Source organism: Pongo abelii, chromosome 2 (assembly GCF_028885655.2).
Source record: "Pongo abelii isolate AG06213 chromosome 2, NHGRI_mPonAbe1-v2.0_pri, whole genome shotgun sequence".
Classification (NCBI taxonomy): Eukaryota; Metazoa; Chordata; class Mammalia; order Primates; family Hominidae; genus Pongo; species Pongo abelii.
In genome coordinates, this window is record NC_085928.1 from 13,048,817 (window position 1) to 13,070,557 (window position 21,741).

At 43.4% G+C, this 21,741-nt stretch overlaps 1 protein-coding gene across 2 annotated transcripts in view; it reads left to right on the plus strand.

The window, feature by feature from the left end:
• Positions 1-21,557, plus strand: part of HEG1 (heart development protein with EGF like domains 1) — a 95,791-nt gene extending 74,234 nt beyond the window's left edge. For both annotated transcript variants that reach the window (XM_054551355.2, XM_024244637.3), the window contains 3 exons: positions 3,252-3,339; positions 13,335-13,509; positions 16,450-21,557. In XM_054551355.2, coding sequence (XP_054407330.2) covers positions 3,252-3,339; positions 13,335-13,509; positions 16,450-16,599 — 413 coding nt within the window. In that variant the 3' untranslated portion in view covers positions 16,600-21,557. The remainder of the gene's footprint in view (positions 1-3,251; positions 3,340-13,334; positions 13,510-16,449) is intronic.
• The last annotated feature ends 184 nt before the right edge of the window (positions 21,558-21,741 follow it).

Here is a 21,741-nt window from a genome sequence, read left to right on the forward strand (position 1 = left end):
AAAAAAAAAAAGGAGAAAGTGAAATTTATGATAGTTGGTGCCTGTGGGGACAGATGAGGGGAGGAGCACATGGGACTTTATTTTCTTTATTTAAAAAGAATATCCAGGTTGGGCACAGTGGCTCACACCTGTAATCCCAGCACTTTGGGAGGCCAAGGTGAGAGGACCACTTGAGGCCAGGAGTTCAAGACCAACCTGGACAACATAGTGATACCCTGTCCCTACAAAAACCAAAAATTAGCTGCGCCCGTGGTTCCAGCTGCTTGGCAGGCTGAGGCAGAAGGATTGCTTGAGCCCAGGAGGTGAAGCCTGCAGTGAACTGTGATTGTGCCACTGCACTCCAGTGTGGGCAACATAGTGAGACCTGACTCAAAAAAAAAAGGATATCCAGAAGCACAAACAAGCAAGCAAAAACTGGTCCTCAGGCCAGGTGCGGTGGCTCACACCTGTAGTCCCAGCACCATGGGAGGCCGAGGTGAGCAGATCACTGGAGGCCAAGAGTTTGAGACCAGCCTGGCCAACATAGCAAAACCCCGTCTCTACTAAAAATACCAAAAAATTAGCTGGGCATGGTGGCGTGTGCCTGTAATCCCAGCTATTCAGGAGGTTGAGGCATGAGAATCGCTTGAACCTGGGAGGAAGAGGTTGCAGTGAGCCAAGATCGCACCATTGCACTCCAGCCTGGGCAATGGAGCCAGACTCTGTAAAAATGAAAAAAACCAAAAACTGGTCCTTGACCACAGATAGTTTGAGAAGCACTGGTCTATACCATCTGTGTCTCTTTTTAGACAAAACTGCTTGTTTCCAACAGGAACCTGCTGCAGCTGCAGCCACTTGCAAGGGTCACTTCTAAAATGGATGCTTCCGTGTTTTGTTGGAAGTGAGAAAATTTAACTCGGTGTGGAAGGATAAGCAGGAGCCAGACTCTGGTCTTTAGGAAAAAAGGGAGCCACAGAGGGTTTTTTAAAGCAGGGAAATGGCAAGATCAGATTTGCTTTCTATAATAGTGAGTGGACAAGACTGGGCACAGGTGGATGCGCTGGGAAGCAGCTGCAGTTGTCCAGACAAGGGATGATGGTAGCTCAGAGCCATGTTGGGGCAGATGAAGAAAAGTGGATAAATTCAAGAGGTTTGTTTTCTGTCTTCACTTTTGTTAAAAAAGAAACTTTCAAATACATGTGTTGGGAGGTAAGGAAGAGAATGTGTTTATTCTGTGGCTTGGCTTTGTTTCCTGTGTATCTTAATACTGATGGCTTTTGTATCCTAATACTGATGGTTTTACGTAATAGGTTTCTGTGCTATTTATTTAAATAAAAGGATAGGAAAATTGTTGCATGGCTTGTATTTGCTCATAGTCTACCTGTTGCCTGTCTTCATTCTCAACCAGCACCTAGTGCTCTAGAAGCTTGGTGAGGAGGGGAGGAGGGTGTCAGCCCTGTACCTCATCCTTGTTTACATCCTTGTTTAGTAGAGACGGGGTTTCACCGTGTTAGCCAGGATGGTCTCAATCTCCTGACCTCGTGATCTGCCTGCCTCGGCCTCCCAAAGTGCTGGGATTACGGGCTCCAATCTGAATTTACTATCGAGAATCCGGCTACTGGTGTTTCATCCTGGATCCTACAACTAGAGAACACAATTTTCTTATATTTCCACAACCAAAAAATCAATAGGAATATTTAATAAAATTTATTGAATATATGATTTTACCAGAAATACATAGATATAAAAGCAATTAATTAAAGCTTTTAATATTGCTTTCTACATATGATATGTACTTGCTTAAATCACTGCTAATTTCTGGTAATTAAATTTGATGTGTATTTATTGAGGAGCTACTCAGTCCCTAGCATGTTGATGCAGTGATTCCCAGACTCTGGACTTAACTGATCAGTAATGTTCCTTATAAAATTGGGGAGTCTAACCTAGGGTTGCCTCCTTTTTATTTTATCAAGTAAAAATCTAGAACTGAATCAAGAATTTTTAGGCCAGGCATGGTGGCTCAAGCCTGTAATCCCAGCACTTTGGGAGGCTGAGGCTGGTGGATCACCTGAGGTTAGGAGTTCAAAATCAGCCTGGTCAACATTGCGAAACCTCATCTCTACTAAAAACACAAAAAAATTAGCAGGGCATGGTGGCACATGTCTGTAATCCCAGCTACTCAGGAGGCTGAGGCAGAAGAATCGCTTGAACCCAGGAGGCGGAGGTTCAGTGAGCTGGGATCGCACCATTGCACTCCAGACTGGGCAACAAGAGCAAGACTCCGTCTCAGAAAAAAAAAAGAAAAAAAAAATTTTATATATACTATCACCATTAACTCAAAAAATTAAACAACACCAAAGGGTGGGAAGTGACCAAGAAAAGATTCTGCGTTATCTCCATTACTTTTTTATTTATTTATTCATTTTTGAGACAGAGTCTCACTGTGTCACTCAGGCTGGAGTGCAGTGGTTTGATCTCGGCTCACTGCAACCTCGATCTCCTGGGCTCATCCATTACTTTAATAAAAATCAGATTTACTGAGGCATAATTTACACATGATAAAAGGCATCCATCTTAAGTGAGAGAGAAAAGTAGAAAGGACAAAAATCTTAGATTATGAAACAGTTATCAAAGAGGAACAAATTAAGTTTTAAAAAAACTCATAACTCACATTTATTTTTCTCTTTCTACCGTGGGTTGGTGAAAATGTCATCAGGAGCTGGTGCACAGGTAAAAGTTAGGAGCCACCATCCTAGGAGTGGCTTAAAAAAGGGAGCTTTTTGGCCGGGCGTGGTGGCTCATGCCTGTAATCCCAGAACTTTGGGAGGCCGAGGCGGGTGGATCACGAGATCAGGAGATTGAGACCATCCTGGCTAACACGGTGAAACCCTGTCTCTACTAAAAATACAAAAAATTAGCTGGGCCTGGTGGCACGTGCCTGTAGTCCCAGCTACTTGGGAGGCTGAGGCAGGAGAATCGCTTGAACCCGGGAGGCGGAGGTTGCAGTGAGCTGAGATTGCACCACTGCACTCCAGCCTGGGCAACAGGGCGAGACTCTGTCTCAGAAAAAAAAAAACAAAAAAACTTTTCTCAATATGGAGAGCCTTGGAGATAGCCACTAAGGATCCCTTGCCAGAGAGTAGATAGTTGTAGGTGAGGGCACCCCTCAAGGCAGGGTGGTGACTGTAGAGTCAGGGGAGACCATTCTTGAGAACTCACTCATTCCTTCATTACCTCCAGCCAATACGCTTTTTTGTTTGTTTTACATTTAGCCTATCAGCTTATCACTGTGGTGATAGCAGCCGCGGGAGGTGGGCTCCTGCTCATCCTAGGCATTGCACTGATTGTTACCTGTTGCAGGTAAGTGATGAGAGTTCAGATTCCAATCCTGTTCCTTTGCCTGTACTATACAAGGGTCAGTTTGTATTCTTTTACAGGATACTTGAGATGGTTCACAATATTAAACCATAGTGTGTGACTAACCCATTTTTAAAAAAGGAGAAAGGGAATTCATGATAGTTGGTGTCTGTGAGGAAAAAGAAGGGGAGTAAATGGAACTTCATTTTTTTTATTAGAAAAGAATAGCTGAAAGCACAAGCAGGAAATGAAAAAAGAAATAAATTGGGCTTCATCAGAATTAAAAACTTTTGTACTCCAAAGGACACTATCAAGAAAGTGAAAAGACAACCCATACTTGCAAATATGGGTTGCATGAGAAAATACTTGCAAATTATGTGTCTAATAAGGGACTTGTATCTAGAATATAGAAGGAACTCTTACAACTCAACAACCTAATTTTAAAACTGGACAAAAACTTGAATAGACATTTCTTCAAAGAAGAGATACAGATGGCCAGTAAGCACATTGTCTTAGTCCATTTTGTGTTGCTGTAAAGGAATACCTGAGGCTGGGTATATTAGTCCATTTTCACACTGCTGATAAAGACATACCCAAGACTGAGCAATCTGCAAAATAAAGAGGTTTAATGGACTTCCAGTTCCACATGGCTGGGGAAGCCTCACAATCATGGTGGAAGGCAAAGAGGAGCAAGACACGTCTTATGTGAATGGCAGCAGGCAAAGAGAGAGCTTGTGCAGGGAAACTTCCCCTTACAGAACCATCAGATCTCATGAGACTCATTTACTATCATGAGAACAGCATGGGAAAGACCCACCCCCATGATTCAACCATCTCCCACCAGGTCCCTCCCACAACACGTGGGAATTCAAGATGAGATTTGGATGGGGACATAGCCAAACCATATCAATGGGTAATTTCTAAAGAAAGAGGTTTATTTGGCTCACAATTCTGATGGCTGCAAAGTTTGAGATTGGGTGTCTGTATCTGATGAGGGCCTCAGGCTGCTTCCACTCCTGGAGGAAGATGAAGGGAGCCACCTGATGAGAAAGAAAGGAAGAGGTGGAGGGCTAGGGGAGAGGTATCAGGCTCTTTTGAACAACCAGCTCTCCCAGGAAAGGTATTAGTCCTTTCATGAGAGATCTGCCCTCATGGCCCAAACACCTCCCTGTAGGCCCCATCCCCCAGCACCTCCACACTAGGGATTAAATTTCAGCATGAGACTGGGTGGGGACAAACTATATCCTGATCACAGCACACACGAAAAGATGGTCAACATCATTAGTCACCTAGGAAATGCAAATCGAAACCACCATGAGACACCACTTCACACCCACTAAGATGGCTATTAAAAAAAAAAAAAATAGAAAATAGCCACTGGGCACAATGGCTAAGCCTGTAATTCCAGCACTTTGGGAGTTCGAGGCGAGTGGATCACTTCAGATCAGGAGTTCGAGACCAGCCTGGCCAACATGGTGAAACCTTGTCTCCACCAAAAATATAAAAAATTAGCCGGGTGTGGTGGTGCATGCCTGTAATCCCAGCTACTCGGGAGGCTGAGGCAGGAGAATTGCTTGAACCTGGGAGGTAGAGGTGCAGTGAGCTGAGATCATGCCACTGCACTCCAGCCTGGGTGACAGAGCCAGACTCCATCTCAAACAAAACAAAACAAAAAAACACCTAGAAAATAACAAGCATTGGTGAGGATGTGGAAAAATTAGAACCCCCCATACACTGCTGGTGGGAATGTAAAATGGTGCAGCCGCTTTGAAAAAGTCTGAAAGTTAAAGACAGAGTTACCATTGGACCCAGCACTTCCACTCTTAGGTATATCAAGAGAAGTGAAAAGGTATACTCACACAAAAACTTCACATGAATGTTCACAGCAACATTATTTACAATAGCCAAAAGGTGAAAACTCTACCAATGTTTGTCAATGGATAAACAAAATATGATATATTTCTACAATGGAATATGATTCCGGCATAAAATGAATGAAGTACTGATACATACTATAACATGGGTGAACCCTGAAAATACGCTAAGTGAAACAAGCCAGTCCCAAAAGACCACCTACGGTATGATTCTGTTTATATGACTTATCTGAAATAGGCAAATCTAATAGAGTTGGAAAGTAGATTAATGGTTGTCTAGGGCCAGGGTGGTGGGGAAAAGGGGAGAATTGGAAGATGGTGGCTAAGGGGTATGGGATTTCTTCTTGGGGTGATGAAACTGTTCTAAAATTGTGATGATGGTTGCACAAGTCTGAATATGCCAGAAACCATTAAATGAGTGAATTGTATGATATGTGAACTGTTTCTCAGTAAAGCTATGTGCAGAAAGAGAAGCAGACAAAGAAAGAAAGATGAAATATTTTTGCAGTAGAGAAGTTGTAGCAAATAGGAAGAGCTCCGGTCTACAGCTCCCAGCGTGAGCGACGCAGAAGACGGGTGATTTCTGCATTTCCATCTGAGGTACCAGGTTGATCTCACTAGGGAGTGCCAGACAGTGGGCGCAGGTCAGTGGGTGAGCGCACTGTGTGCGAGCCGAAGAAGGGCGAGGCGTTGCCTCACTCGGGAAGCGCAAGGGTTCAGGGAGTTCCCTTTCCTAGTCAAAGAAAGGGGTGACAGACGGCACCTGGAAAATCGGGTCACTCCCACCCGAATACTGCGCTTTTCCGACGGGCTTAAAAAACGGCGCACCAGGAGATTATATTCCACACCTGGCTCAGAGGGTCCTACGCCCACAGAGTCTCGCTAATTGCTAGCACAGCAGTCTGAGATCAAACTGCAAGGCGGCAGCGAGGCTGGGGGAGGGGCGCCCGCCATTGCCCAGGCTCGCTTAGGTAAACAAAGCAGTCGGGATGCTCGAACTGGGTGGAGCCCACCACAGCTCAAGGAGGCCTGCCTGCCTCTGCAGGCTCCACCTCTGGGGGCAGGGCACAGACAAACAAAAAGACAGCAGTAACCTCTGCAGACTTAAATGTCCCTGTGTGACAGCTTTGAAGAGAGCAGTGGTTCTCCCAGCACGCAGCTGGAGATCTGAGAACGGGCAGACTGCCTCCTGAAGTGGGTCCCTGACCCCTGACCCCTGAGCAGCCTAACTGGGAGGCACCCCCCAGAAGGGGCAGACTGACACCTCAAACGGCCAGGTACTCCAACAGACCCGCAGCTGAGGGTCCTGTCTGTTAGAAGGAAAACTAACAAACAGAAAGGACATCCACACCAAAAACCCATCTGTACATCACCATCATCAAAGACCAAAAGTAGATAAAACCACAAAGATGGGGAAAAAACAGAGCAGAAAAACTGGAAACTCTAAAAAGCAGAGCGCCTCTCCTCCTCCAAAGGAATGCAGTTCCTCACCAGCAACGGAACAAAGCTGGATGGAGAATGACTTTGATGAGCTGAGAGAAGAAGGCTTCAGACGATCAAATTACTCTGAGCTACGGGAGGATATTCAAACCAAAGGCAAAGAAGTTGAAAACTTTGAAAAAAATTTAGAAGAATGTATAACTAGAATAACCAATACAGAGAAGTGCTTAAAGGAGCTGATGGAGCTGAAAACCAAGGCTCGAGAACTACATAAAGAATGCAGAAGCCTTAGGAGCCGATGTGATCAACTGGAAGAAAGGGTATCAGCAATGGAAGATGAAATGAATGAAATGAAGCGAGAAGGGAAGTTTAGAGAAAAAAGAATAAAAAGAAACGAGCAAAGCCTCCAAGAAATATAGGACTATGTGAAAAGACCAAATCTACGTCTGATTGGTGTACCTGAAAGTGACGGGGAGAATGGAACCAAGTTGGAAAACACTCTGCAGGATATTATCCAGGAGAACTTCCCCAATCTAGCAAGGCAGGCCAACATTCAGATTCAGGAAATACAGAAAACGCCACAAAGATACTCCTCGAGAAGAGCAACTCCAAGACACATAATTGTCAGATTCACCAAAGTTGAAATGAAGGAAAAAAAGTTAAGGGCAGCCAGAGAGAAAGGTCAGGTTACCCTCAAAGGGAAGCACATCAGACTAACAGTGGATCTCTCGGCAGAAACTCTACAAGCCAGAAGAGAGTGGGGGCCAATATTCAACATTCTTAAAGAAAAGAATTTTCAACCCAGAATTTCATATCCAGCCAAACTAAGCTTCATAAGTGAAGGAGAAATAAAATACTTTACAGACAAGCAAATGCTGAGAGATTTTGTCACCACCAGGCCTGCCCTAAAAGAGCTCCTGAAGGAAGCGCTAAACATGGAAAGGAACAACCGGTACCAGCTGCTGCAAAACCATGCCAAAATGTAAAGACCGTCAAGACTAGGAAGAGACTGCATCAACTAACGAGCAAAATAACCAGCTAACATCATAATGACAAGATCAAATTCACACATAACAATATTAACTTTAAATGTAAATGGACTAAATGCTCCAATTAAAAGACACAGACTGGCAAATTGGATAAAGAGTCAAGACCCATCAGTGTGCTGTATTCAGAAAACCCATCTCACATGCAGAGACACACATAGGCTCAAAATAAAAGGATGGAGGAAGATCTACCAAGCAAATGGAAAGCAAAAAAAGGAAGGGGTTGCAATCCTAGTCTCTGATAGAACAGATGTTACACCAACAAAGATCAAAAGAGACAAAGAAGGCCATTGCATAATGGTAAAGGGATCAATTCAACAAGAAAAGCTAACTATCCTAAATATATATGCACCCAATACAGGAGCACCCAGATTCATAAAGCAAGTCCTGAGTGACCTACAAAGAGACTTAGACTCCCACACATTAATAATGGGAGACTTTAACACTCCACTGTCAACATTAGACAGATCAACGAGACAGAAAGTCAACAAGGATACCCAGGAATTGAACTCAGCTCTTCACCAAGTGGACCTAATAGACATCTACAGAACTCTCCACCCCAAATCAACAGAATATACATTTTTTTCAGCACCACACCACACCTATTCCAAAATTGACCACATACTTGGAAGTAAAGCTCTCCTCAGCAAATGTAAAAGAACAGAAATTATAACAAACTGTCTCTCAGATCACAGTGCAATCAAGCTAGAACTCAGGATTAAGAATCTCACTCAAAACCGCTCAACTACGTGGAAACTGAACAACCTGCTCCTGAATGACTACTGGGTACATAACAAAATGAAGGCAGAAATAAAGATGTTCTTTGAAACCAACGAGAACCAAGACACAACATACCAGAATCTCTGGGATGCATTCAAAGCAGTGTGTAGAGGGAAATTTATAGCACTAAATGCCCATAAGAGAAAGCAGGAAAGATCCAAAATTGACACCCTAACATCACAATTAAAAGAACTAGAAAAGCAAGAGCAAACACATTCAAAAGCTAGCAGAAGGCAAGAAATAACTAAAATCAGAGCAGAACTGAAGGAAATAGAGACACAAAAAACCCTTCAAAAAATTAATGAATCCAGGAGCTGGTTTTTTGAAAGGATCAACAAAATTGGTAGACTGCTAGCAAGACTAATAAAGAAAAAAAGAGAGAAGAATCAAATAGATGCAATAAAAAAATGATAAAGGGGATATCACCACCGATCCCACAGAAATACAAACTACCATCAGAGAATACTACAAACACCTCTACGCAAATAAACTAGAAAATCTAGAAGAAATGGATAAATTCCTTGACACATACACTGTCCCAAGACTAAACCAGGAAGAAGTTGAATCTCTGAATAGACCAATAACAGGAGCTGAAATTGTGGCAATAATCAATAGCTTACCAACCAAAAAGAGTCCAGGACCAGATGGATTCACAGCCGAATTCTACCAGAGGTACAAGGAGGAACTGGTACCATTCCTTCTGAAACTATTCCAATCAATAGAAAAAGAGGGAATCCTCCCTAACTCATTTTATGAGGCCAGCATCATCCTGATACCAAAGCCTGGCAGAGACACAAGAAAAAAAGAGAATTTTAGACCAATATCCTTGATGAACATTGATGCAAAAATCCTCAGTAAAATACTTGCAAACCGAATCCAGCAGCACATCAAAAAGCTTATCCACCATGATCAAGTGGGCTTCATCCCTGGGATGCAAGGCTGGTTCAATATACACAAATCAATAAATGTAATCCAGCATATAAACAGAACCAAAGACAAAAACCACATGATTATCTCAATAGATGCAGAAAAGGCCTTTGACAAAATTCAACAACTCTTCATGCTAAAAACTCTCAATAAATTAGGTATTGATGGGACGTATCTCAAAATAATAAGAGCTATCTATGACAAACCCACAGCCAATATCATACTGAATGGGCAAAAACTGGAAGCATTCCCTTTGAAAACTGCCACAAGACAGGGATGCCCTCTCTCACCACTCCTATTCAACATAGTGTTGGAAGTTCTGGCCAGGGCAATTAGGCAGGAGAAGGAAATAATGGGTATTCAATTAGGAAAAGAGGAAGTCAAATTGTCCCTGTTTGCAGACGACATGATTGTATATCTAGAAAACCCCATTGTCTCAGCCCAAAATCTCCTTAAGCTGATAAGCAATTTCAGCAAAGTCTCAGAATACAAAATCAATGTACAAAAATCACAAGCATTCTTATACACCAACAACAGACAGAGAGCCAAATCATGAGTGAGCTCCCATTCACAATTGCTTCAAAGAGAATAAAATACCTAGGAATCCAACTTACAAGGGACGTGAAGGACCTCTTCAAGGAGAACTACAGACCACTGCTCAAGGAAATAAAAGAGGATACAAACAAATGGAAGAACATTCCATGCTCATGGGTAGGAAGAATCAATATCGTGAAAATGGCCATACTGCCCAAGGTAATTTAGAGATTCAATGCCATCCCCATCAAGCTACCAATGACTTTCTTCACAGAATTGGAAAAAACTACTTTAAAGTTCATATGGAACCAAAAAAGAGCCCGCATCGCCAAGTCAATCCTAAGCCAAAAGAACAAAGCTGGAGGCATCACACTACCTGACTTCAAACTATACTACAAGGCTACAGTAACCAAAACAGCATGGTACTGGTACCAAAACAGAGATATAGATCAATGGAACAGAACAGAGCCCTCAGAAATAACGCCGCATATCTACAACTATCTGATCTTTGACAAACCTGAGAAAAACAAGCAATGGGGAAAGGATTCCCTATTTAATAAATGGTGCTGGGAAAACTGGCTGGCCATATGTAGAAAGCTGAAACTGGATCCCTTCCTTACACCTTATACAAAAATAATTCAAGATGGATTAAAGACTTAAACGTTAGACCTAAAACCATAAAAACCCTAGAAGAAAACCTAGGCATTACCATTCAGGACATAGGCATGGGCAAGGACTTCATGTCTAAAACACCAAAAGCAATGGCAACAAAAGCCAAAATTGACAAATGGGATCTAATTAAACTAAAGAGCTTCTGCACAGCAAAAGAAACTACCATCAGAGTGAACAGGCAACCTACAAAATGGGAGAAAATTTTCGCAACCTGCTCATCTGACAAAGGGCTAATATCCAGAATCTACAATGAACTCAAACAAATTTACGAGAAAAAAACAAACAACCCCATCAAAAAGTGGGCGAAGGACATGAACAGACACTTCTCAAAAGAAGACATTTATGCAGCCAAAAAACACATGAAAAAATGCTCATCATCGCTGGCCATCAGAGAAATGCAAATCAAAACCACAATGAGATACCATCTCACACCAGTTAGAATGGCAATCATTAAAAAGTCAGGAAATAACAGGTGCTGGAGAGGATGTGGAGAAATAGGAACACTTTTACACTGTCGGTGGGACTGTAAACTAGTTCAACCATTGTGGAAGTCAGTGTGGCGATTCCTCAGGGATCTAGAACTAGAAATACCATTTGACCCAGCCATCCCACTACTGGGTATATACCCAAAGGACTATAAATCATGCTGCTATAAAGACACATGTACTCGTATGTTTATTGTGGCATTATTCACAATAGCAAAGACTTGGAACCAACCCAAATGTCCAACAATGATAGACTGGATTAAGAAATTGTGGCACATATACACCATGGAATACTATGCAGCCATAAAACATGATGAGTTCATGTCCTTTGTAGGGACATGGATGAAATTGGAAATCATCATTCTCAGTAAACTATCGCAAGAACAAAAAACCAAACACCACATATTCTCACTCATAGGTGGGAATTGAACAATAAGAACACATGGACAGAGGAAGGGGAACATCACACTCTGGGGACTGTTGTGGGGTGGGGGGAGGGGGGAGGGATAGCACTGGGAGATATACCTAATGCTAGATGACGAGTTAGTGGGTGCAGCGTACCAGCATTGCACATATATACATATGTAACTAACCTTCACATTGTGCACATGTACCCTAAAACCTAAAGTATAATAATAATAAAAAATAAATAAATAAATAAATAGATAAAAGAAAAAAAAAAGAAGTTGTAGCAGCAATGTGGGATGCTTTGGGCTTCCTAGAAGCCACTGAGATTGGGTTTCTATTGGAAAAGGAAGGGAAAGGAGGAAATTGATTCTCCTTCTCTGTGATGATCTATTCAGGTAAGGGAAAATTGTGACCTCTGACTTAGATGATAATAATGGCAGGAATTATCTAGATGTAACAGATGGGGGGAACCTCCCAAAATAGCTAGTTATCTTTTCTACCGTTGACATAAAGGACATTTTAAGATATCCTCTGTCTCCAAAAAGGCAGCAGAGAGCAATGTGTCCTAACTGCCCAACTAGGAATGCAGGCCTTATGGTATAGCCTTTGCCTGTCATTTTCCAAATTGCCATCAATTCATCAAAGATAAACCATATGAGTGGAAATAAACTTCAGGGGATGAGACTAGGAATGGTTACCTAGAGGGATATAACCTGAGCGCTCAAGGGACAGACGCCTCATATTTGCTACGTGTTCTGTAATGTGTGGTGTACCCATTTGGGGAAGGAGCCTGTGCCTGCTGGCTGCTGAGAAGAGAAGGTAGTTGTGCATGAGTATGTCATTGTCTGAGCCCAGGTACCCCACCCACCAGGAAGCAACACAGTGGCAGGTCTGTTCCCAACTTCCACAAAGAGCCAGCACCTAAGCCACATGCTAGACACTTGGTTTTATGACCCTGAGTCACTTTTTGCCTTCCCTAGAAAACTTATTTGTAGTTTAAGTGAGGTAGGAAGAAAAAGACTTCAGATTACCCTATCTGTGACAAATATAATTTAAAATTTCTGATCCTGGGCTGGTTAGATAGGTGAAGAACACAGATTCCAACAATTCGCAGTCAGTGAGATCTCACGAGTAGCATTTCTGTAACCTGCTGAAATGAGAATTTGTACAGGTGTATAAATAGGTGGGCTTTTTCATAAACAAACCATTCTGTTTTTATGACTTGTGAAATATTTGCTTCTTGTAGTAGAAAGAGCACTGCCCAAAGAGTTGGAGGCCTGAATTCTAGTTCCAAACCTTCTAGTAGCAAAAGGTGACCCAGAGGACAAGTCAGGTCTCTTTACTGAGCTGGAGCTGCCCCATCCTATCCCCAGAGCTCCTGATTCAGTCAATCTGGGGGAGCATCAGACTCTTCTGATGCTTGGGCAGCTTGGGATTCACTGGACTAGAATAAGTCTAAGGGCCCCTCTGGCTCCAGCATTGTGTGAATTTATGACCCTTGTTTTCCTGGCCACCCCCAAGACACAGTGATCTCTGTCCTGTAGAAGAGTCTAAATCTGCCCTATTGCCGCTGTTTTTGTCCCCCTACCCCCTGATAATCTGGCCCCTTTGGGTTGGAAGAATTTTTGTATCTTTTTTTGCACCTAACTGCGTATTTACTTGTTGTAGGCAAATACCAAATAACAACAATAATAATACTACTCAGTGGGCAGCTACAAATAAATATAATGGTAGCTTTCAGTTGAATTTACATTATAAAATCATAGTTGGTGCTTTCACAGATATCACTTCTTTACACAATTGAGCTTTACAAATATTTTTGTATCCCACAGAAAGAATAAAAATGACATAAGCAAACTCATCTTCAAAAGTGGAGATTTCCAAATGTCCCCATATGCTGAATACCCCAAAAATCCTCGCTCACAAGAATGGGGCCGAGAAGCTATTGAAATGCATGAGAATGGAAGTACCAAAAACCTCCTCCAGATGACGGATGTGTACTACTCGGTGTGTATTCCTGGGTCAGGGTAACCCCAGGGCCCCCAGTTCCTCTGAGAAGTAAAGGAATTCTGTTTTGTTGTAGTAAAAGCATTACAGTTAGTTAAGGGTTAAAGAGTAGTGGCATGAACCTGTGATTTACTATTCAGTTTACCTACAGTCTATTTGCATGGTACTTATCAGTGTTGCTATTGAAGTATGAAGGATATTTCCATAAATCACATTATATTTATGTGGTTGTAGCAGTAACCCTCTTGTTACTAAACTTGGCTTTCAAGTTATAGGAATGGAAACTGAAAGGTAGAGCAAGAATTTAGTGATATTTAGCCTTTGGCCCTTTCATTTTTATCTCCTGTCTGCCATGCTTACCTTGTGTGATTAGGTACTTAAAACTAGAGGACTGGTGGCTGGGCACAGTGGCTCACACCTGTAATCCCAGCACTTTGGGAGGCCGAGGTGGGCAGATCTTATGAGTCCAGGAGTTTGAGACCAGCCTGGGCAACATGGTGAAACCATATCTCTACAGAAACCACGCTCATCTCTACAAAAAATTAGCCTGGCATGGTGGTGCTTGCCTGTGGTTCTAGCTACTTGAGAGGCTAAGATGGGAGGATTGCTTGAGTTGGGGAGGCAGAGGTTGCAGTGAGCCAAGATTGCACCACTGTACTCCAGCCTGGGCAACAGAGTGAGATCCTATCTCAAAATAATAATAATAATAATAACAACAATAAACAACAACAACAAAAAACCAACTAGAGGATGGGGAAAAGGTATAAAGAGAACAACAATTCAATGTTGTCCTCAACAAGCACTTCTCAGGTTTCGAATATTGTATACTCAGAAGGCCTTTAATAATTTGCTATGTCCAGCCTGGACTGCATCATTTGGAAAGGTAGGAGACAACCTTGAACCCTTGCTGCCTCTCTCCCATATTGAATTTAACCTGTGTCATGTTCCTGTAAACTGCCCAGCTCATTTCATATCACTGTATCAACCATAAAGCAAACACGAACAGGCGTATCTGAGCTGAAAAGTAAACGGTTATCAGGTGACTTCTCGTGCCATGTGGAGCTGTTTGAGGAATAGCAATAAATGTGAAACCTTGCCCCGTGGGGACTTAATGGGGTTAGACAATCTTGTGACAGAAACCATAATTCCTCTGGGTTGCTGTGGGAATTAACCATGGGGATTCAGACTTTGGATGGGAGGGACAAGTTTGTTCATGCTAAGGAGCTGTTTATTTCCATGGACTCTTTTTGAAAAATTTGAACCTAAAGGAAGAACAAAAAGTTATAAATAAGGAAAAAAACATAAAGAGATACAAACCTAGCTCTAGCGAAAATATTCCCATTGATATTTCTGCATTGGGCTTTGTTTCTCTGTTTATCAGGAAAGTCCTTTTCCTTTACTAACTGAAGCCATAACTGAGGTGGTATTTTACCCCAGTGTGTCCCCACACTCTCATCCTTTACTCAGGACTCCTCAGCCCCAGCACGGTTCAATAACTAGCAACAAACAGGCCTGTGGCATCATAGGAACCAACTTCAGTGCATGTTTCCATGGTATTAAAGAGTCACCTTAAATAAATGTAGTCAAGAATGTAAATGAACCCCATTTTTATTCCAAAAATAGCAAACTGGCCAGGCACGGTGGCTCATGCCTGTAATCCCTGTAATCACTTTGGGAGGCCAAGGTTGGGGGATTGCTTGACCCTAGTAGCTGAAGACCAGCCTGGGCAACATGGTGAGACCCTGTCTCTACAAATTTTTTTTTTTAATTAGCCAGGCATGGTGGTGGACCCCTGTAGATCCAGCTACTCAGGAGGCTGAGGCAGGAGGATCACTTAAGCTCAGGAAGTCAAGGCTACAGTGAACAGTGTTTGTGCCATTGCACTGCAGGCTGGGCAATAGAGCAAGACCCTGTCTCAAAAAAAAAAAAAAAAAAAAAAGGCCGGGCACGGTGGCTCACGCCTATAATCCCAGCACTTTGGGAGGCCAAGGCAGGTGGATCACGAGGTCAAGAGATTGAGACCATTCTGGCTAACATGGTGAAACCCCATCTGTACTAAAAATACAAAAATTAGCTGGGCTTGGTAGCGTGCACCTGTAGTCCCAGCTACTCGGGAGGTTGAGGCAGGAGAATACCTCAAACCCAGGAGGCAGAGGTTGCAATGAGCCAAGATTGCACCACTGCACTCCGGCCTGGTGATAGAGTGAGATCCATCTAAAAAAAGAAAGAGAAAGAAAAAGAAAAGAAAAGAAAGAAAGAGAGGGAAAGGTAAAAAAAGAAAAAGAAAGAAAGAAATGGTAAGGAGAAAGGAAAGGAAGGAGAAAAAGAAAGAAAGAAAAGAGAAAGAAGGAAAAAAAATAGCTGGCTGAGCAGTCTGTAGAGGCAGAGCCTAAGCTTAGGGCATGAAGCTGTCACCTGGGTAGACAAGCTGTTCCACACAGTGACCTCAGGTGTCGTCCAGGTGATTCCCACATTGGGCTCTCCTGCGACTCATTTATGATACACAGTAGCTAGTATTTTATTTCTGCCAAGAAATAATTTACCTTTGGTGCTACTATGAAGGCCTCCTCAAAGTAGCCCCTCTTATTCCCAGGGAGCCTTTTTTTGAAATCAAACTGGTCACTTGAGGATTGCTATTGGCCTCCTGGTTTGGGGTCCTAACACCACTTGCAACTAGGTGGTCGTAGGACCTTATAACGGTCAGTTCCTCCATTTGCATCAGTTGCCTTCTGCATGGTGGCAGGGACAGGAAAGATTAAAGTGGGTTGTGCTCCAGAGAGAAAGATACTTTAAAAAAATTAGAAATAATCAGTAGAACCACATCATACAGGATAAACCCAGATCTTTTCTTACATTGGTCTAAAATCATTGGGATTTAACACTGTAATTTAAACCCAAGAATGATAAATTGACTTTTCTTCTTTTCTCTTTGGCAACCAGCCCACAAGTGTAAGGAATCCAGAACTTGAACGAAACGGACTCTACCCGGCCTACACTGGACTGCCAGGATCACGGCATTCTTGCATTTTCCCCGGACAGTATAACCCGTCTTTCATCAGTGATGAAAGCAGAAGAAGAGACTACTTTTAAGTCCAGGAGAGAGAGGGACTCATTATTCTGAGCCAGTCACCTGGGACCTCTGCTCAGAGGACCGAACCAGGAGGCTGCGCCCAGGATTTGTCGGGAGCCACGCTGAGTGGCAAGCAGGAAGAGGGATAGGCATGCGGGGCGTGACCACAGTGGAGGAGACAGGTGGATGTGGAACCACAGGCTGCTCATTTGGCACCTTTGTTGTTACTGTGAACGTGAATGTGGGCCAGTATCAAGAGAGTCTCTCTGAGTGACTGCACCATGGCACTGGCACCAGGGCAACTATTAGCCAGGGCAGACCACTAGACATCAGTGCAGGGACCTGGTTTTCCCTTCGTTTGCACTTTAGTAAATTGGGTGGGAGGTTTCCTTTTGGATCTGTTTCAAGACTGTTCCAGAAAGAAGGCTTCCTTTCCCGAGACACTTCCATAGGCAGCAATTTGGTGATTCATTTGCAGCAAAATACTGGCTTGTTAATTATTTTCCTGCCCAGCGCCTGTGTGCTCAACAACAGATGAGGATGAGCGTACCACTAAAGTCTGAAGATGTCGCCGTTGAACGGACAGTGTTTTCATATGTTTCTAGGTTGTCTTATAGCTACAGTTTTCAAGCCAACCCCCACAATGAGGAAATGTGTGAGGCATAGCACACAACTGCAATGTGTTTTTTTAAGTCAAGGTGACACATTTATTTAAGATTTTTTTTTTTTTAATCTCTTTGCAGTTAAATCTCACTTTTTCAAACAAGCCTGGATCAGGGCAAAACAACTTATATTTGATTTTAGCTGGAGGCTCAGCAGGCAGATTGCAGGCAGGGGGGCACTTTTCATCCATGAGGGCCCAGCCTGGGGCCTGCGACTCTGATCACCATTGTGGAGGCCAGAGGCAGCTGCATATGGAGGAGAAATGTCAAACTGAATGCAGGTTTCACCACTCTAGGAAAGCAGCTTGTTGAGGCCCTGCAGCTGGATGTGGTTAGAGGGATGGGCTGAATAGGCAGGTTAGATTTCCTGCATCAACAATGCTTTGGGAAGCTGCGTGGATTCCTGAGGAAGAACAGGGAGCTGAGATGGAACCACACATGAGTTTGCTCACCTGCTACTGCAGCACTTTGTACCCAGAATCTCATGTCCACAAACCCCATGTAAACTTTCAACCACTCAAAGCTGTTTATTCGGCTGAAGAAATAACTTTTTTTTTCTCACCCAGTCATTTGTACCTCTTCATATGGCTGTGTCGCACCCTCCAGAAACGTGGTTATACTTCCAGTCAGTGTGGGAGAACTGAAGACTCCCGGTTGGTCGAGGAACTGAGGGTTGACCTTCGGGAAGGAAGTTCCACTCGTCTTATTTATTATGCCTGTGATGTGGGTCCTGCCAGGGAGACATCCAGTACTCAGTGTCTTTAATTGCCACCTGGGGAACTGTGTTTATTGGCCTGCTTTGGGGCATCCTGGTTTTGGATGAAGTGAGGGGAATACAGAGGTAAAAGAATTGTCTCCACCCTGAAGCGGGGAGCCCCGCTTCACATTTCTGGAAATGGTGCAGCCACTGGGGACAGTTCTGCCCCGGGCATGGTTGTTTCTTCAAGGTCCCCTAAATATAATCCCTATTCTTACATAATCCTTGGCCCTGATGGTTTTAAGCATGAACTCCTGTGTCCCATGGTCTCCACCACTCACCATCACCCTGCTCTAGCAAGAGTCCTAGTCAGGGGAGGTGCATTTTAGTAGTTAAATTGCACTCATCCATGAGATAAATAAAAGGAGAACTGTTTTTATCAGTGGAGGCTAACCTAAAATTTCAAAGCGTCACCTTTTTGAAATCTTGGGCCTTGCCTCTCTCTCTGTAGAACCAATGGCCCTTTGTGGCTCACGGCCTCACACCTAACTGGAGAGTTCTGAGCTCCTGCAGCTCACCTGAGCCCACAGACTAGGCTTCTTGGCTCCTTCCACAGCATGCCTGCTCATCCCCAGGACCCGCAGCTGTGGGAAGAGCCATGTAGGGAGGCTATTCCCAGGCATACACTTCCGCTGCCTTCAGCTGACATCACAGCTGACAAATCATCTCCTCTATCGGAGCCAGAAGCCTTCATTCAGCTCCACAAAATGAAGTGTTCTGTCCTGAAAACGTTCTTGGGAAGAATCCCAACATCCAGAAAATGGTGTCCTGTGAGTTCCAACAATGCTTTTTGTTCATGGGTTTCTTCCGTATGGAGTGGATTAAGAGTGTTTTATTTTGTTGTTTTAACTGAGAAAAAAAGGAGGCACCCACAAGGTTGAGTTCACAGTCTCCACAGTTTCCAGGAGGCGTGTGGGTGTGGGGAAGGCACCTCCAGAGCATGAGGCTCTAAGGGGACATGAGTAAAGCATGTCTGTGACCCAGTGAGGAAGGGAGAGGCCAGCTGCACTCCTGCACGGGGTTCCTAGCTGCAGAAGGGTCCTGCCTAGGCCGAGGGGAAACACCTGGTAGCAGAAGAGGCCTGGATGCACACCTGGCACGCCGAGGCTCTCCGCCCAGACACAGTGCTCCATGTCAGCCCCTGCACCTGGGGTGTGTGATTCACGTGCACAGATGCACAATCCTGCACCAATATCCCACAGATGGGGGAAGGTGAGAGGAAGGGGCAAGTGATGTGTAACTGCTCAAGAGATGCTTAAACCTCCATAGGGAGGAACCGGGCGCAGGGGCATCTGTGTGTCCCGTCACACACTGCAGCAGGGAAGGGTGGCTGGCTGGCTCCCTGGCATCAGTGGTTTGGTTTAAGCTCCAGAGGGTCTTATTGCCATTGCCTTTTCCTCTGCCCCTTGAGCCAGCCCAAGGCCCTGGAGTCTGTTTCTTTAAGCGGATGAACTGACATGATCCTACCATGAGCAGGCTCTGGGCAAGGCTCCTCACACTATCCTCGAGAGGTGGGCATGGAGGTGCCCATTTCTCAGGTACAGAAACCTTCAGAGAGGATAAATAGCTTGCCTTGTAGAAGCAGGACTGAAACCCTCGTCTGCCTGACTCCCCCGGCTGCTCTGCCCACTGTAGCCCCCTGCCTTACTGTCCTGGCACACCCCTCACCATCCTGTATACCTTAAATATCAAAGAGGGCAAGAGAGAAAGGGCTTTAAAGATAAGTTATTTTTTTAAGGAACCTTAATATTATTTTTAAGAAGTAACCAAATTAATGACGTGAAATGCAAAAAAAAAAATGCTGACTACCCTTTTGAAAATGTGCTTTCAGATTGATTTTTATATATATTTCTTAGACACTTGTCATTAAGAAAATAGTGGCTGGCTTGTGCTCAGCAAGAAGCACACTGGCACGTGGCTTTGGTATAGGAAGTGGAAGGCAAGGACCTGGGTTTCTGACAAGCGCAGTCAGACATACACATCCATCTGAGAGCTGCTTGCCTTGTTCCCATGGTAAGGCCATGGCTCCCACATACTGGAAGCATATTTTTGTGAACTGTTTTCAGAATTGGGAACATATTCAGTGGAATGTCTTAAACGCTGACACATCTTCCTCCTTTGAGGGGAAGTATATTTTCAGAAGCAGCTAAGACATTTAGAGCCAAAATTGCTGATAGGTGGTTCAGTCAAGTTGGCTGATGGTATCTGAGGTCAACAACTAAGATGTGATGATTGAGTTCTTAAAGAGATAACTCTTAAAGTGGGCCCAAGGGAGAAGGCAGCATCTTTGGACTCCTAGGCTGGATGGCTACCCAAGAATATGCCGTTGAAGGATGACAACTATTCAGATGTGAAGGTTCCCAGAGCAGGCACCTTTGGGTCACCCACCTCGCGTGGCTTTTTGGTGCCTGCGTGAAACTGTGTTGCCCCCTGGTGAGATGCCCGGGTGTCCTGTAGGCCGATTTAACTCTGCCTGAGGAAGAGGAGCTGTCCAGTCCAGTTGCCCTTGGCTAAGTTTAGCCTAACACACCCAAAGTTAGGGTTTTGACCCATAGTTCTAAAATACACCAATTTTGAGACTACAGCTCTTCTTTGGAAAGAGGAAGAATGCAAAGTTCAGTATTTCAATACTTTGTATTTTACTTGAAATTACCCTTAGTATCATCTTTTTTACTATCTGAAAGCTTTTGTGTGGATGAGAAGGGACATTTCATTTCCTCCCTTAACAAAGCGTCATTCTGAGGTTCTCATGTGTGTTTTTGGAAATAGAGATATTGGTTTTGTAGAGTTTGCCTTTGGGTATGTTTTCTTTTTTTCTTTTTCTTAAATCTCCAAGGAAGAGAACTGACTAAAATAGTAGGAACATGAAAGTATTAAATGCCAATTAATTTGTTGTGGTAAAGTATCTTCATTAGCGTTACACTCCATCATATCTGGTGTAAACTGCTCGCAGAAAACCCTATGAAACCAAAGGGGGACCATTTAGGTCTAAAAAGAGGCAGGTCCGAGACTGGGTCTGTCACCTGGGCATTTTCAAAGAGGACATTTTGAAGAATTTGCATATTCGGATTTTTAAAATGCACTTAACATACTTCATTACAGATTTCTTGGGTAGGGAGGATGGGATAGGCCAGGGATGGGATGGAATCAGTTCTGCCTGGGAAACTAATTTGACTCATTTACCTTTCTGTATTAACCTTGGCCTGTCCTAAAAAGAGAACGACTGTTTCATCATGAGTTGCTCTGAGTTTTGTTAATGTTTGTGTTGGTGGATTGACGGTTAAATGAAGCATGTAGCTGGAATATGAACTTTGGGAGTTTTCATGTTGTCCTGGATTTCTCTTTGTAAACCTTTAAACCTTAGCCCCTGGTTGATTGTGTTAAACCCATTATGAGAATGTTATTTAAAGTTGTATTATAATTGCAACCTCCACTAATTATTCAGTACTGTAGCAGCAAAGTATTATTTGTAAGAATTTGGTTATTTTTATACTTATATCCACTATAAGTCTGGCGTTCTAGTCAGTAAAATGATGCAATAAAATTAATATCATTTTCATTGTGTGTTTTCCTCTTAATAACAAGAAAACCAGACCAGAATGCAACAAGTTACCAGTTGTACAGTGAACTTCCACATGGCAAATGTGGAGGCTGAGTCATTTCTGTATTCTCAGTGCCCAGCACTGGGGAAGTACACTTTTGATGATGGATGGATGGATGGATGGATGGATGGATGGATGGAC